Below are 13,718 nucleotides of genomic sequence, written 5' to 3'. Positions count from 1 at the left end.
GCCCTCTTCTCTTATCACGTGGAGGGATAACGTGCTTCCTTTCTTTTACTCCCCTAACAAACTCAAATTCTAAATGCGGTTAAGTTGCATTTTCTTTAACATGGGGTGAAAAATATTTGGTATAAAAGTTGGCATGCTTAGACTATAATGGTCCATGATTAAACCCCAAGGGGGCTTTAGTTTGCCCTCGTTAAAGCTCACTAGACTGGACAAAATTAAGATTTAGTCCAGCTTCATGTTTGTTCCCAACAAGAATTAGCTTTAGTGAGACTAGCTCTCACTCGCCTTGAATAAAGGCAGGACTATCCGGTCTTAGCTAGTACCCTCGAGAACGATGGGACTAGCTAAGACCATCATCTCTCTCATCCTTGTCTTGCTAGACGACTACTCACGGCCACTCCTTGTAACCTTCGACCACACATTGTCGTTAACTTTCTGATTTGACTATCTCTTTCAAATACGTTTCACAACCAATTTTCACATAAAAAATATACCAAACTAAAGTTGGGAGTGAGGGGATGGTGAGTAGTTTGTTGGTGGTGCTAACCTCATCCAATTCAACGAGGTTTGCCCGGAAAACATGATGGAAAACCTGCAACTCGTCGGAAAAAATGGAGATGTGAGGTTTCGTCGAATAACACAGAGCTAGAGCGAGGGAGAAAGGAGAGAGAGTGTGGAATCGAGAGGGAGTTGGACAGAAAAAAGAGAGAGATAGAGACTGGAATTAACATGTCTAATCTGGGAGAAGGAAGGGTGGGACGGAGAGGGAGAAAAAGAGGGAGAGAGTGACGGTGAAGGAAGGAAAAGAGGAAGAAAAAGATAGGATAATAATAAAACATTAATTAATTAAATAACATAATATTATTTATTCTGTTTTTTAGTCCGACGGTGCACCAAACGCTTCATTAAGCTAATCTAGTTTAGTCTATTCTAAGCCAATCCAGCTTAATCCCTCAAGTTAGTCCAGTCCGAGATAATCCGATGCAACAAACGCATCCTAATATCTCCCCCCTTCATCATTTCTACACAATTCTTCCGTTGAAATCAATCCTTTATGCATCCCAACGCATTGCGTCGGACACTCACAAGAATCATATAAATCTCATTTTCATACAAGTTTCATCTGTGTAATAGTGCCTCGACGCAGTGCACGTGAAAATTTCTCGTCCCAGACCACGTTCTTCGATCAAGCTTATGCACGCGTGAGCGCATATGTTCATGTCAAACATATAGATGAATGGTGATTTGAACTTAATCCATGTAATTGATCATTGCAAACAAGATCTTTAAATTTGTACTTTTAATAATTATTTTCTTTTTGCTTGGTTAAATTATAGTTTGAAAGACATGGGCTAGATCACAGAAAAATTGCTTGCTAGGCCATGTGAGCTTTTTTGTTGATACTCGACAGCATGGAGGCCCCAATCTGCCTGCCTCATCCCCCTCTCTTCACTCATGAGTTATATGAGAGGCATAATGCCATACTTGGTTGCCATGGCCAGAAAGCACGCAGGCGCAATTTCAGCTGCAAAAAGTTGGTCAACAAGTGTATTATTTGTCCAATACACAGTTGTTAACAAGTGTATTATTTGTCCAATACACAGTTGTTATGTGGTCCGGTAATATGAAGAGCAATCTACTTGATACAGGTAGATTGTAACTGAATCGTCTTGTGTCAACGAAGATTGTAACTGAATCGTCTTGTGTCAACGAAATAAAGTCGCGTATAAAAAATCGTAAAATACAATGTGGGGACAATACAATGACAATGCACCTGTGTTGTAAAAATCGTTGTCATGTGAAGTAAGAGGTGAAAAATCATGATTGAGGCATGTCTAGGCTTTTAAAAAACCCACCACTTTTCTCCATCGATTTGCTTTTTTTCTTTCTTTTTAATGTGTAAAGGAAGGGGTCCTCTAGACACCCATATGGGTGCATGTTACACTGTTACTACTTATAGCAACACTTGTCACACTATTGTCTGATCAATCATGCTCATCTTTCATTTTTTTTTTCTCTTGTTTGGGGAAACATGCAATAGGTAAAAGGTTGATCTGGTTTTTCCCAAAAAGAAAAGGTTAAATTTGATCGACTAAGCCTTCAACAGTAATTCAGGCGAGTGTGATACTATACGTAAGAATTAGATCTCGTGAATTTAATTTGTATTATACTATTATTTTAGTGGTGTGAGTTTGATACAGATGAGTTTTATATATTAAATACAGGACCCTTCTACTATATTGTATAAGTATTACACTCATGAGAATCACTCTCGTATCACTTAGATTTTCCGAACTACTGTAGATGTTTGCTTCCTATATTATTGGTATCATAATCAATTTCCTGGTCTAGTGTGGGAGTCCTAGTTCTCTAAAACAAGTAAGTTAAAAGACTGTTAAGTAACAATGAAAAGTTCCTTGTTCGGCCACAACGTGCATAGCCAATTTTACCCAACATTTGGACTTTCTATTGCTACAATCTGAAGACGGGTAAAAAGTTAAAAACGATTCTCCTTCTATAATTTGGAATTGTCACCCTTCCAAAAGCCAAAGGAACCTAGTCAAGGTACAACTTTTGTTTTTCTTTCTTGTCTTGTAACAAATGTATCTCCCTCTAAAATATACGTGTCACAATGAGAGAAACTATATACAATGAATGATTGGGCATATTTTCTTCACTTGATCAGCCTCCATCATGTAAAAATCATCAAATGTAACAAGCAAGAGATTGCAAACACGTGGCATGTGTATATCAGTATTAGGTGTAGTGTAGTTACCTTGAATCCTAATAGACACGTAATTGCATATCACCGGTAGTATCACAAATTTTCTCGAAGGACCCTCCTTTGTTATGTTCAGAGTAGAAAATATAGTGAGCCTTACTTGCATTAACAAATTAATTACCCTTGTACCACTATTTTGCAATCTACCTTGTCTTTAATACACACATTATCGCATACAATTGATTATATAACAAATTTTCTCGCATGACTATTTTATGTTATGTAAAGATTAGTAAATATGGCGCAGAGACGTTAAGATCGCAAACACAACTTTTGATAGCAGTATTAGTAATTGTATTAACAAATTAATTACCCGTAATCATGATACAAGGCATTGTATGCATGGAATATCTCTACCATTAAAATTAAAAGTCATCATCTTTTAGGCATAAAGAGAGACCAATTAGGCCAATGTTGTCACACATCATAACGGTGAATAAAGTTTTGTTTAAGGCCAAGATTGTCACCACCAACTACCATCAATTCGATTGTTTGTCAACATTTTGTAACGGAATAATGGCCTCCCTGAGATGGGACCCTACTTGTCAATTTGTGAAAGAAAGTGGGGAGATCATATAATGTGTATAAACTGATGGGGACTAAACAAAACATAATATCCAATCTTGAATATCTGAAAAACTTAAGTAGCGGTGTCCGACCACCTTATTGTATACGTGCCGTTTACAAAATCATAAATATTGTTCAAGTTTAGTCCTATCTTATTTAAAACAGGTCATATTCGGTGTGAGAGCTAATCTAGTCACGTATTCTAAGACTAAGAGAGATATTAAGGCGTGTTTACGCACCCGTAATCGGAATGAGAATAAGAAGTCTAATTCCGATTACAGATCATTCTTATGTTTACTACGATATTGAACTGTGTGGGGCCCACATAAAAAATGGAATTCAACTTTTTTTTTTTTTTTTTGGAGGAATTGAATTCCTTGATAGGAGGTGGGAATGCATGATTTTTACCAATTATACCCCACATATTTTATAAAATGCGAAGTTTGCCTATGGTGTATTTATAGTAGTTTGGAGATGATGGCCTAAACAAAAGCAGTTAGAGAAATTAAAGTCTGCCTAGGGTGTATTCATAGTAATTCGGATAAACGCTTAATTGCAGAGCGAGTTTACAACGAAATAGGTCTCTATGAAGGGGGAAAAAAAGGTTTCAGATATATGGAAAAGGGGCAAAAAAAAATTATGCATTACATTGTAAAGAGGTAGAAAGTTTCAATAATTTATAATTATATGTTGCCATGGAAGTTAAAAGTTATTACCTATCACATAAATTAATTTATTCAGAACATGGGCCAAGTAAGTATATTGGTTTTAATTCTGATTCAGAGGTATTTGGTAAATAGTTTATATGAAATCAACATTATTCTTACTTTGATTTTGGACAGTTTAGTAAATAACTTATATTTGAATTCGATTCTAATTCTTTCTCAACTCAATTGCTCTTAAATTGATTATGGATTAGTAAACGTACCATTAGTGAAGAGTAATTAATCAAAAGAAAGAATTTTACACACCAACTCATCCATTAGTTTGTTTGACTTTGTTGACCCCATTAAATTAACAAAGCAAACGGCCATTGATTTGACCTAACACTAATCCACTCCGTTGGAGAAAAAAAAAAAAAAAAAGAAAAGACAAGAAAAGAGAGGGAAAAAGATCCTGACTTTGCAGAAGAAAAAGGCCCTTTCCTTTTCAAATTTGCATATTTTGCAACATAAAACAGAGCCACTCGCACACTCTGAAAGTCTGACACTGACACACCAAGCGTGACAGACACATTCACACTGATTACCACCTCCCAATGGGATCCCTTCAAATCCAAACAATAACACTAATTAATTAACAATTTAACAATAATAATCATCTTAAACACTAATTAAGAATTTAATTTGATTTTTTTTTATAATGTATTTTTTTATATTTACTTTGTTAACAGTGAACTTGCTGGGAGCAGCTACTTGGACTGAAAGCTCCTGAGAAATGAATCAGCTTTGGATCCAGAACTTTACTCTCTGAACTCTGAAGATTCAAAAACTGCAACCTCCTCTGTTTTCCTCTGTTTCTCTCTGATTGATGTCCACCGTCTGATCATCTGACTTTCCCACTCCCACGCTCGCTCTCCACTGCTGGATCTCAAATGGGAGCCTGCTGCTCCAGATTCTCCTTCTGCTGGTTCCACTCCCACCTTAAACCCTCCGACCTCGAATCCTCCGAACTGGGTAACCAACCCTTCTTCTCTGTGTTCCGTTTTTGTTTTTTGAGCTTCTGAGTGTGATTCGGACCATTCGGTCACTGTTTTGTTGCAGACAATGGGGGCAAAAGCGACAAAAGTATATGGCCGGCCTTCACGGAGTACAGCCTCGACCAACTGAAAGCCTCCACGTCCGGCTTCTCCTCCGACAACATCGTCTCCGAGCACGGAGAAAAAGCTCCGAACATTGTCTACAGGGGAAAGCTCGACAACGGCCGCTTAATCGCCGTCAAGCGTTTCAACAAGCTCGCCTGGCCCGACAATCGCCAATTCCTCGTCCGTCAAACTCAACCCTCCTTCCACTTTTCAACATTTCGATAAATCCCAGTCCCAGATTTTTGTTTTCTGAAAAAATAAGGAAAGGTTGAATCATTTTTGTTTGCAGGAGGAGGCGAGGTCGGTGGGGAGCCTGAGGAGCGAGAGGCTGGCGAATCTGATCGGATGCTGCTGCGAAGGGGAGGAGCGGCTGCTCGTGGCGGAGTTCATGGCGCACGAGACGCTGGCGAAGCACCTGTTCCACTGGGAGAGCCAACCGATGAGGTGGGCGATGAGGCTGAGGGTGGCGCTGTATCTTGCTCAGGCTCTCGACTATTGCAGCAGCAAAGGTCGAGCCTTGTACCATGATCTCAATGCCTACAGGGTTTTGTTTGATCAGGTAGGTTATAAAGTCTTCTGTTTTTCGAATTGGATTGAATTTTTTTGGGGGTTAATCTTTTTGTTTTTTTTGTTATAATCGAGTAGAAGGGAATGCAACACAAGGACTTCCCGCGAGGTTGCAAATCGCAGGTTTATCTGTTTTTTATTATTTACCATTTGGGTTTTTTATTTTGTACACAGGATGGTAATCCCAGGCTGTCATGCTTTGGCCTCATGAAGAATAGCAGGGATGGCAAGAGTTACAGTACAAACTTGGCTTTCACTCCTCCTGAGTACCTCAGGACAGGTATGATCACTTTGATCGAAAAGATTTTGGTTTAGTATTAGCGACATTGTGCTTTTGAATTTCATCTGAGGCGCTGCCGTGAAGACCCATTTGCTTAGAACTGAATTCGAATTTGGGGAATCAATTCACTGAATTGGGGATTTCTGTACTGAAAAGTTAATTAACAAGCTTTTGTGCCACCTTTATTCTTTATAAGAACAAGGGTTTCATCAATCTCTTTCAGTATAATTCGATGTTAGAAGGATGCCAGGTTGTATATTGGACTGTCGGTGGCACGCATGGAAACCAGGATTACATATTTGATCTGTTTTCCCCTTTCCTTTAAGTTACGAATTGCATTGGGTTTCAAGCTTTCAATATGATCAAAAGGTACTATAACTTCATAAGTATACACATGCTTTGGTTGGCAGGTAGGGTGACGCAAGAAAGTGTAATATACAGCTTTGGAACGTTGTTGCTTGATCTTCTAAGTGGCAAACATATTCCCCCCAGCCATGTGAGTTCTATGGCAATTTTTCTTTACAATGACGTTTCACGATATATAGTAGCAGGGAATTACAGGACCCAAAAAAAAAAAAAAAAAATCTCTATTGGAATGAAACTTACTACATGAGTTTCTTTGGATGCCTAATAGCAAGCTAGGGTCCCGGAATCTTTGCATAAATATGCACTGTGTTTGGGAAAAGAGAAAATAAAGATATCTAGATGTTTGGTCTCAACTAAACAATTCCAAAATATGGGTGAATTCCCCCTGATTATCGTTTTCTTTGTTTCATTTGGTCCCTCCCCACTTAGTGGGAAAAGGCTTTGTTGTTGTTGTATTTGGTCCCTAGTAGTTATGGATTCTTTGTAGCTTGGTGTTTGGGTAATAATACTGGTAAGCAGTTTCATGCTCCTACCGCTAATACTTTTTTGCTTCAAAAGTTGGTCCTTGGTGATTGCAGAAGTAATACTTGTAAACTGATGAAAACTAACCGTTATTAACACCCATAGGACCCTTCTGTTTTATGACTCCTAATGAATTAGGGGTGACCATGTTTGCATGTCTTGTTTGAAGGCACTAGATCTAATTCGCGGAAAGAATTTCCTGATGCTAATGGATTCTGCTTTGGAGGGTAATTTCTCAAACGATGACGGAACTGAGTTAGTACGCTTAGCTTCCCGTTGTCTGCAATATGAAGCTCGGGAGCGGCCAAATGCAAAGTCCCTCATCACTGCTCTCATGTCACTTCAGAAAGAAACAGAGGTAAGGATTCTTTCATTATTGTTACTGTGGATCTCACATATTTCATATAATCCCATACAAATATTAGGTCTAGATTCTTACTTTTTCCTCGTAATGCACTGCACCCCTCAAACGTATAACTAGGCTTTCCCTAGTACATACATTATTACTCACTCACAACATGCATTATTTCCTCTTTCTTTGTTTTGCGTCTCTATTCTAACATGATATCAGAGCCACCAATTAATGGTTTCACTAATTTGTTAGCTAGTACCAGCTATCACTGTCACCGCGGTGATCTGTTATATTGCAACCAACCATCTCTGCACACCGTCTATATTCCTTCTCTCTTTAATCCGAATATCTTTTGGTCAAATCAGTTTAACAGTATCCCAATTTGATTTCATATGGTAAGAATTCGAACCTAACACATGTCTACGTTGTTATGTGAAATGTGAGAAAAACATTGACAACATCTGAAAATCATGGGTGATAACGAGAAACTACCTTGAACTTGTATAAACAAGCCAGATATAGGTTAGAGTCATTTGACCCCGAGGTTGTGCATTGTAATATCTGACATGTATAGCTGAGATATTTCACATAATTAACGTAGAGTCCTAGACATGAATTGGGTTTATATTCTTCTAAACTTGTGTTGTCTCTGGTACCATTGTAATAGATCGCAAACCCTAAGCCTTTTACGTTTTTACCCACTTTGACGTACTATCTCTCTCTTATGTTATTCTTAAATTGTTTACCTTTTCGAGTGTGATTATACCCGTCGCCTTTTCTTGATACTAACCGCTTTTCTTTTTCAACTTAAAAACAGATGCGGGGAAGGAAATTTCTTGCTTAAAGTGAAATTTACTTTTCCCCTATTCAATTGTGGACATGGCATTGTTTAGTGTTAGCCTGCCATTTAACAGCTATAAGTTTGCTTGAGAAGGGTAAAATTTCTCATTGCATAGTTTTCAAACAGGTTGCTTCACATGTTTTGATGGGTATCGCACATGAAACCGCATCCTCAACGCAGCCATTGGCATTAACACCTTTTGGAGAAGCTTGTTTGAGAAGGGATCTCACTGCCATACATGAAATATTGGAAAAGAATGGATACAAGGACGATGAAGGCATTGCTAATGAGGTTTGTTCCTGTCTGCCCCGTACTCGATTTTTTAACTGTGATATTCGATAGAAAGATTGTGTGTGTGAAGTTTGATAAGCAACAAGTGCTTGTTTTAAATATAATTTTTTACTGTAGTGCTAATTTTGCTCGAGATATTTGGCCCTGCAGCTTTCTTTCCAGCTGTGGACTAATCAAATGCAGGAGACTTTGAATTCTAAGAAGAGTGGAGATTCTGCTTTTCGAGCTAAAGAATTTACAACTGCGATTGATTCCTATACAGAAGTGAGTTTTTGTTCGGGAATAATTTTAAACTGGTTGCCTAACTTAAAGACATTCAAAAAGTGACCTGTACCTGGATTTTATATTTTATTTTTCAAGAATGCTCCCAAACAGTTTAGTAAGCCTCAGAGTCTGATAGCAGTTTCAGATTTTGTTCATTTCTGCACTGTTTCTGTACGTAAACTGTCGATCATATGATATAAATTGTCAAACAGTTTTCTCTTATTTGCAATGCTATTGGGAAAGATCAGGAGACTAGCATTGGCTGACTTATGTTTGCACCCTCTTCTGGTGTCTTTTGTAGTTCATTGACGGCGGGACCATGGTATCACCCACGGTGTATGCTCGGCGCTGCCTCTCTTACCTGATGAGTGATATGGCACAAGAAGCTCTTGGGGACGCTATGCAAGCCCAGGTGGTTTCTCCCGAGTGGCCGGCGGCTTTATATCTTCAAGCAGCTTGCCTGTTCAGGCTTGGCATGGACAATGATGCACAAGAAACACTCAAAGATGGCACAAATTTGGAAGCCAAAAAGAACAAAACTTGAAGTGTATAGCCTAAGAATTTTTCTTTTTTTTCCCCTTCTTTTCCTCCGTTAACATCCCGGCGACGCTTTTATTCTTAGTATTTTGTTTAGTCTTGTATCTAATTCTTTATTGTTATGATTTGGGTATTTTAAGGCTTTAAGCTTTGCTTGCTTCAATTCAGGATTTTCGGAAGATTATTCTCTTGGTTTTGATAATTTGTGTTTCTGGCATCCCTGTGAACGATTATTATCACATATGGTTCGCCTTTCCTACTTTAGCATTGTGGAATCAAAAGCCGATTCCTTTTCTCAATTTGAGAACGCCACCGGTTGATTGCCGGCGCAACCAGGAGCGTGCAGTGTATTCTCCGTTACCAGGACAACATCGAAACGACCAATTTGCCAAGCATTGACGTAACTACGAGCATGCTGAGGTTTATCCATTACAAGAGCGGATTCGTGAACTTCAAATTACAGGGGCGTGAGTCTCTTTTGACACAAATTGAGCGGCTCTCGCGCTAAGCAGCAAATCTCCGCGAAACAATAGATTGATCTCATACTCTAATTCATGATTTGTCCGTACCATGTAAGTAAACATGCCATATAGGTTTGCCGAGTACCATATATTAGTTGAACTTGCTGATGAGGTTGGATGTAGTATGATACAAGAACAACGAAGCAATTTTACAATTCAATTCAGCAATTTTCCTACTCTTCAGAGAATACCACATCCTCTGGCCAAAACAATAATAAAAAAAAAGAAATATATATTTTATATAATTATATTTCGGGTTAGGATCGAGGGATACCCATTTTTTGACACGTAAAAAGCCTTGAAGAGAAGACCAGATAAACGCTGCGACTTATGAACAAGAAGCACGCTAGAGAAGTGGGCATGAGGGAACATATGATGTATTACTACTAATCTATATGAACGCTGCAGCTTTCTTTTACACTTGTTTTCTTCCTTTTGATTATCCAATTTTTCTCAACACTTTGCTCGGGATTTCACGACGGAACGTTGAAGTGAAAGAGCCATGATATGACAAAAGCAAATACCATGCAGGCAAGAAGGAAGTTGAGGAAGCGGTGACCGTGCCAGAAACTTTGAGTTTCTGTGGACGGCCCTGGGGCGGCAACTGAAGCTGTTGCTGAGGCAGTACTGGATTCGTTCGACTGCTCTGTGAACTCAATGTCATTTGGCCCAACGACGTTGCGTGCAACTGCCTGGCATATCTCACAGGTCCTGGGAAGTGGAAAACATGTAGTGAAATCAATACAGTATCCTAATCGTTATCATCTAAAAGACTAATTTCCAATGAATAACAATCTCAGAAGCAGGCAATAAGTTTACGTGAGGTAAGCGGAAATCAATTAAATAAACCAAGATGAATCACTATGGCTGGATGAGAAAACAAATTAAACTCTGAAACCTACAATCAAGAATCAAAGGCCAACATCCTAGTTCTACTTTTAACGAGACAAATTGGCCAAAAGAACGACCCATTTTTTGATACAAATGTCGGCAGGCCGCGAAGTTTACACCCCCACTCAACAGTCGTGAAATTTCTGTGAGAGATAAAAGTTTAAGACTAAAAGGTAGGAGTGTAACAACTAACAAGATGAACAGCATATGCGAGATCATATTGCACAGCTTTTACAAATATACAATAAAATTTCATAAAATCTCATCAGATTCAAACATCGAAATTATCAGGTTTCATATGAAGTATCTGCACCATGTATTTGTTAAGGATTTGGATATCAATGTCCAGCTCTAAGGAATCTCTGAGCATCACCAGGACATATGCAAATTGCAATAACAAGATATAACACAATGGCTGCCAACTGGGATTAAAAGTGGCAATGCCACCACACATCTTACCGTCAGCATCTATTCTGGCATTGCTACACATATAATCGACAGATTCTCTCAAGAAACCAAGTTTTAGTCCCAATGGCTTCACCGTCAAATACATGATTGCATTGTTTGTTTAAAAAGTGCACAACTCATCCAATGAACGATTGTCATATGGTGAAATAGTGACATGAGAGAACCCTCATGATAAACGACAGATGGCAATCTGTCAAAAGCTCGATTACTTTGAATTCAAAACATTACACCAATAATTCTCCATCTATCATACTCAAAACATGCATACGAAAAGTGATTTGTCACTAAGCATGGTGGATGAATAGGAAATGTGGATATACACACAGGAAATCACCAATTATTTAGTGCTTAGGCAGACAACCCAAGGATTAATAAATCTAGTGGAAATATCAATAAGATGTCATATCCCTACTTTCGTAAAAGCGAAAGAGAATCACAGAGGAGCAGAGATTCCTAAACTTGTAGAAAAGACAAAGCAGTACTTGGACACATTTCAATGCTTTCCCCTTTCCCTTTGCTTTGTCTGCCCTCTTTGAATAATCCTCTCCTTTTTCGACACGATGATATTCTAAATTAATCTAGTCTACATAATGAGAATTTTTAACGCAAGAGAGCGGGAATACTAATAAGATCAATTGATCTAACTCACGTTTGGACTGCATATCTCCTATCCAGAGCCTTTCTATGTGTTATCCAACTATTACTAGACTTACTTCGACACTAAGAATCGGGTAAATCTCGATCAATTAAGGGCTAACTAGATTATCAAATGTAATCACAATCATAAACTATACCAAACAAAAAATATAAGCATAATGCTACAAACTAAATACAGAGGTTTTGTGTTCGATTCTCCATTCCGCCCTTGGGGGTAGCTGTCATTTAATACTACGGTTTAGTGGTATTCCTCTTCACTTGTTAGTGAAAGGTGTTATGTTCGATTATCGTCAAAAGCGAATTTAAATTATATTATTACTAGCTAGGCTAAACCTACCGTTCTTTTAGCGTAAATAATATTGTCTGTTCTTAAAAAATAAAAAATAAAAATAAAAAAAAGGCAAACGATTACCGAAAGGACTTGAAATTTATTATGTATGAAAAAAACAGAGAGAAATTAACTCACTTGTTGCCCTTAATCTTGAACCACGTATCAGCACAGTTCTTGTGGGCAGCAGCCAAATCATCCTTGCAAGAACAACCCAATTCAATCGGAGCCCCGGATTCGTGGCTGTTACTCTCCAAACCCAGATGACAAATCCGACAATCTCTCTCTACTCTATCCAAATGCACCTTAATTTCCGGCACACCAATCTCAATTTCGACAACCTCGACCGAACTGTCCGAAACAGACGAGGCTCTCCGGGAATCCGACACCACGCCGATCTGAGACGCAAAATTGTACTCGTCGTAGGAGCCGCCATTGGTCGAGAAGAACTGAGTGTAACACGACCCGTCGTCTGCGTCGGAGAAGCAGACGCTGCTTCCGCCGTCGGCGCTTCCGGAGAAGGAGCGGCGGTGGGGCCCTTGCTCTAAGTCGACTTGGGACATGTTCCGAGGTTAAAAGTTCAAAAACCCAGAAGCTGAAACTCTGCCGGAAAGTAAAGAACAGAGCATTCAGACATTAAAGTTTGGAGCTTTGGGGTGTTTCTAACACTAAATTGAAGAAATATTTGATGGAATATGAGGATTTAAGGAAGTGGGTTTTGTTGGATTAGGTGCACATCGACTCCATTAAGATTGTTTATTCTGGAAATTTGTTACCAACAAAATTAAGGACAAAGGTTAGGCTTGCAAGCTTGAAGAGTGTAGAGAGAGAAAGAGAGAGAGTGGTGTCAGAGACCAAGAGTCATGCTTTGGAGACTTGGAACTGAGGTCCCCTCATGGAGAAGGAAGAGATATACAGAAAACGTGCAGTGGGTGCACTGATTATTTCAGAAGAGAGATTTTCGTTGATAAAGATTAAAGACAACTGCAAATTTATAAAAAGCAATGATAAGTGGAAAAAATAAAGAAAAAAAGAAGAAAAAGTTGGTGGAATATTTGGTGCTCTGGTAATTTTATACTAGAACGCTCCCTTTTTTTGTTTATTTTTTTTTATTTTTTAGTTAAAATGATTCTTAAAATTTGCACAACTCATTACTTTCGTCTTTGAAATTTGAAATCAATAAAATTGGGTCCCTAAGTTTGTCCACAATCAAATATTTTGGTTATTCATTGAAAAATCTTCATAAAATAAAAATAAAATGACCAAAATACCCTTAATATTTGTCAAATCATTTGGCCTATTGTTTTTTATATTGAGGGTGATTTTATCATTTTGATCTTTATTTAACATAATTTTTCACTGAATGATTAAAATGATTAATAGTGGACAATCTTAGGGACCAAAGTGAGGAGTTAAGCAAATCTCATGAACCATTTTAGCTAAAAAGTTTTTTCTTTTATATATTTTTATTTTTTCATTTTATTTTAAGAAATTGTGATAGGCGACCCAAGGGTAGAAGAATATCTCTCTCTCAAATCTTTGTGCTGCTGCCAAAACTCAACCCTAGATCAAAGTTCAGCCGTTGTCCCTTGCTCTTACTTGGGGTCGGCTGCAGCTCGCTACTTCTTCCCTTTTTCCTCCTGCTTCCTTCCCTTCTCCTTTGCCCTTTCCATCTTTTCC

The 13,718-nt window shown here is 38.4% G+C and overlaps 2 protein-coding genes across 2 annotated transcripts; one reads left to right on the top strand and one right to left on the bottom strand.

The window, feature by feature from the left end:
- Positions 1-4,587: 4,587 nt before the first annotated feature.
- LOC137744631 (serine/threonine-protein kinase BSK6-like) lies at positions 4,588-9,340 on the top strand. The gene is made up of 9 exons (XM_068484404.1): positions 4,588-5,025; positions 5,113-5,333; positions 5,443-5,712; positions 5,895-6,000; positions 6,411-6,496; positions 7,058-7,246; positions 8,208-8,372; positions 8,523-8,636; positions 8,938-9,340. Exons 1-9 carry the CDS (start codon positions 4,944-4,946, stop codon positions 9,178-9,180), a joined length of 1,476 nt encoding a protein of 491 aa, XP_068340505.1. The 5' UTR covers positions 4,588-4,943; the 3' UTR covers positions 9,181-9,340.
- Positions 9,341-9,819: 479 nt separating this feature from the next.
- On the bottom strand, positions 9,820-12,732 carry LOC137745521 (uncharacterized). The gene is made up of 2 exons (XM_068485483.1): positions 12,177-12,732; positions 9,820-10,405 (listed from the first exon to the last, which is right to left on the bottom strand). The coding sequence occupies exons 1-2, from the start codon at positions 12,599-12,601 to the stop codon at positions 10,168-10,170; spliced, it is 663 nt and encodes a 220-aa protein (XP_068341584.1). The 5' UTR covers positions 12,602-12,732; the 3' UTR covers positions 9,820-10,167.
- Positions 12,733-13,718: the final 986 nt, after the last annotated feature.

The sequence above is a fragment of the Pyrus communis genome, chromosome 9, assembly GCF_963583255.1.
Source record: "Pyrus communis chromosome 9, drPyrComm1.1, whole genome shotgun sequence".
Lineage (NCBI taxonomy): Eukaryota > Viridiplantae > Streptophyta > Magnoliopsida > Rosales > Rosaceae > Pyrus > Pyrus communis.
This window is presented reverse-complemented; position numbering and strand designations above follow the sequence as displayed.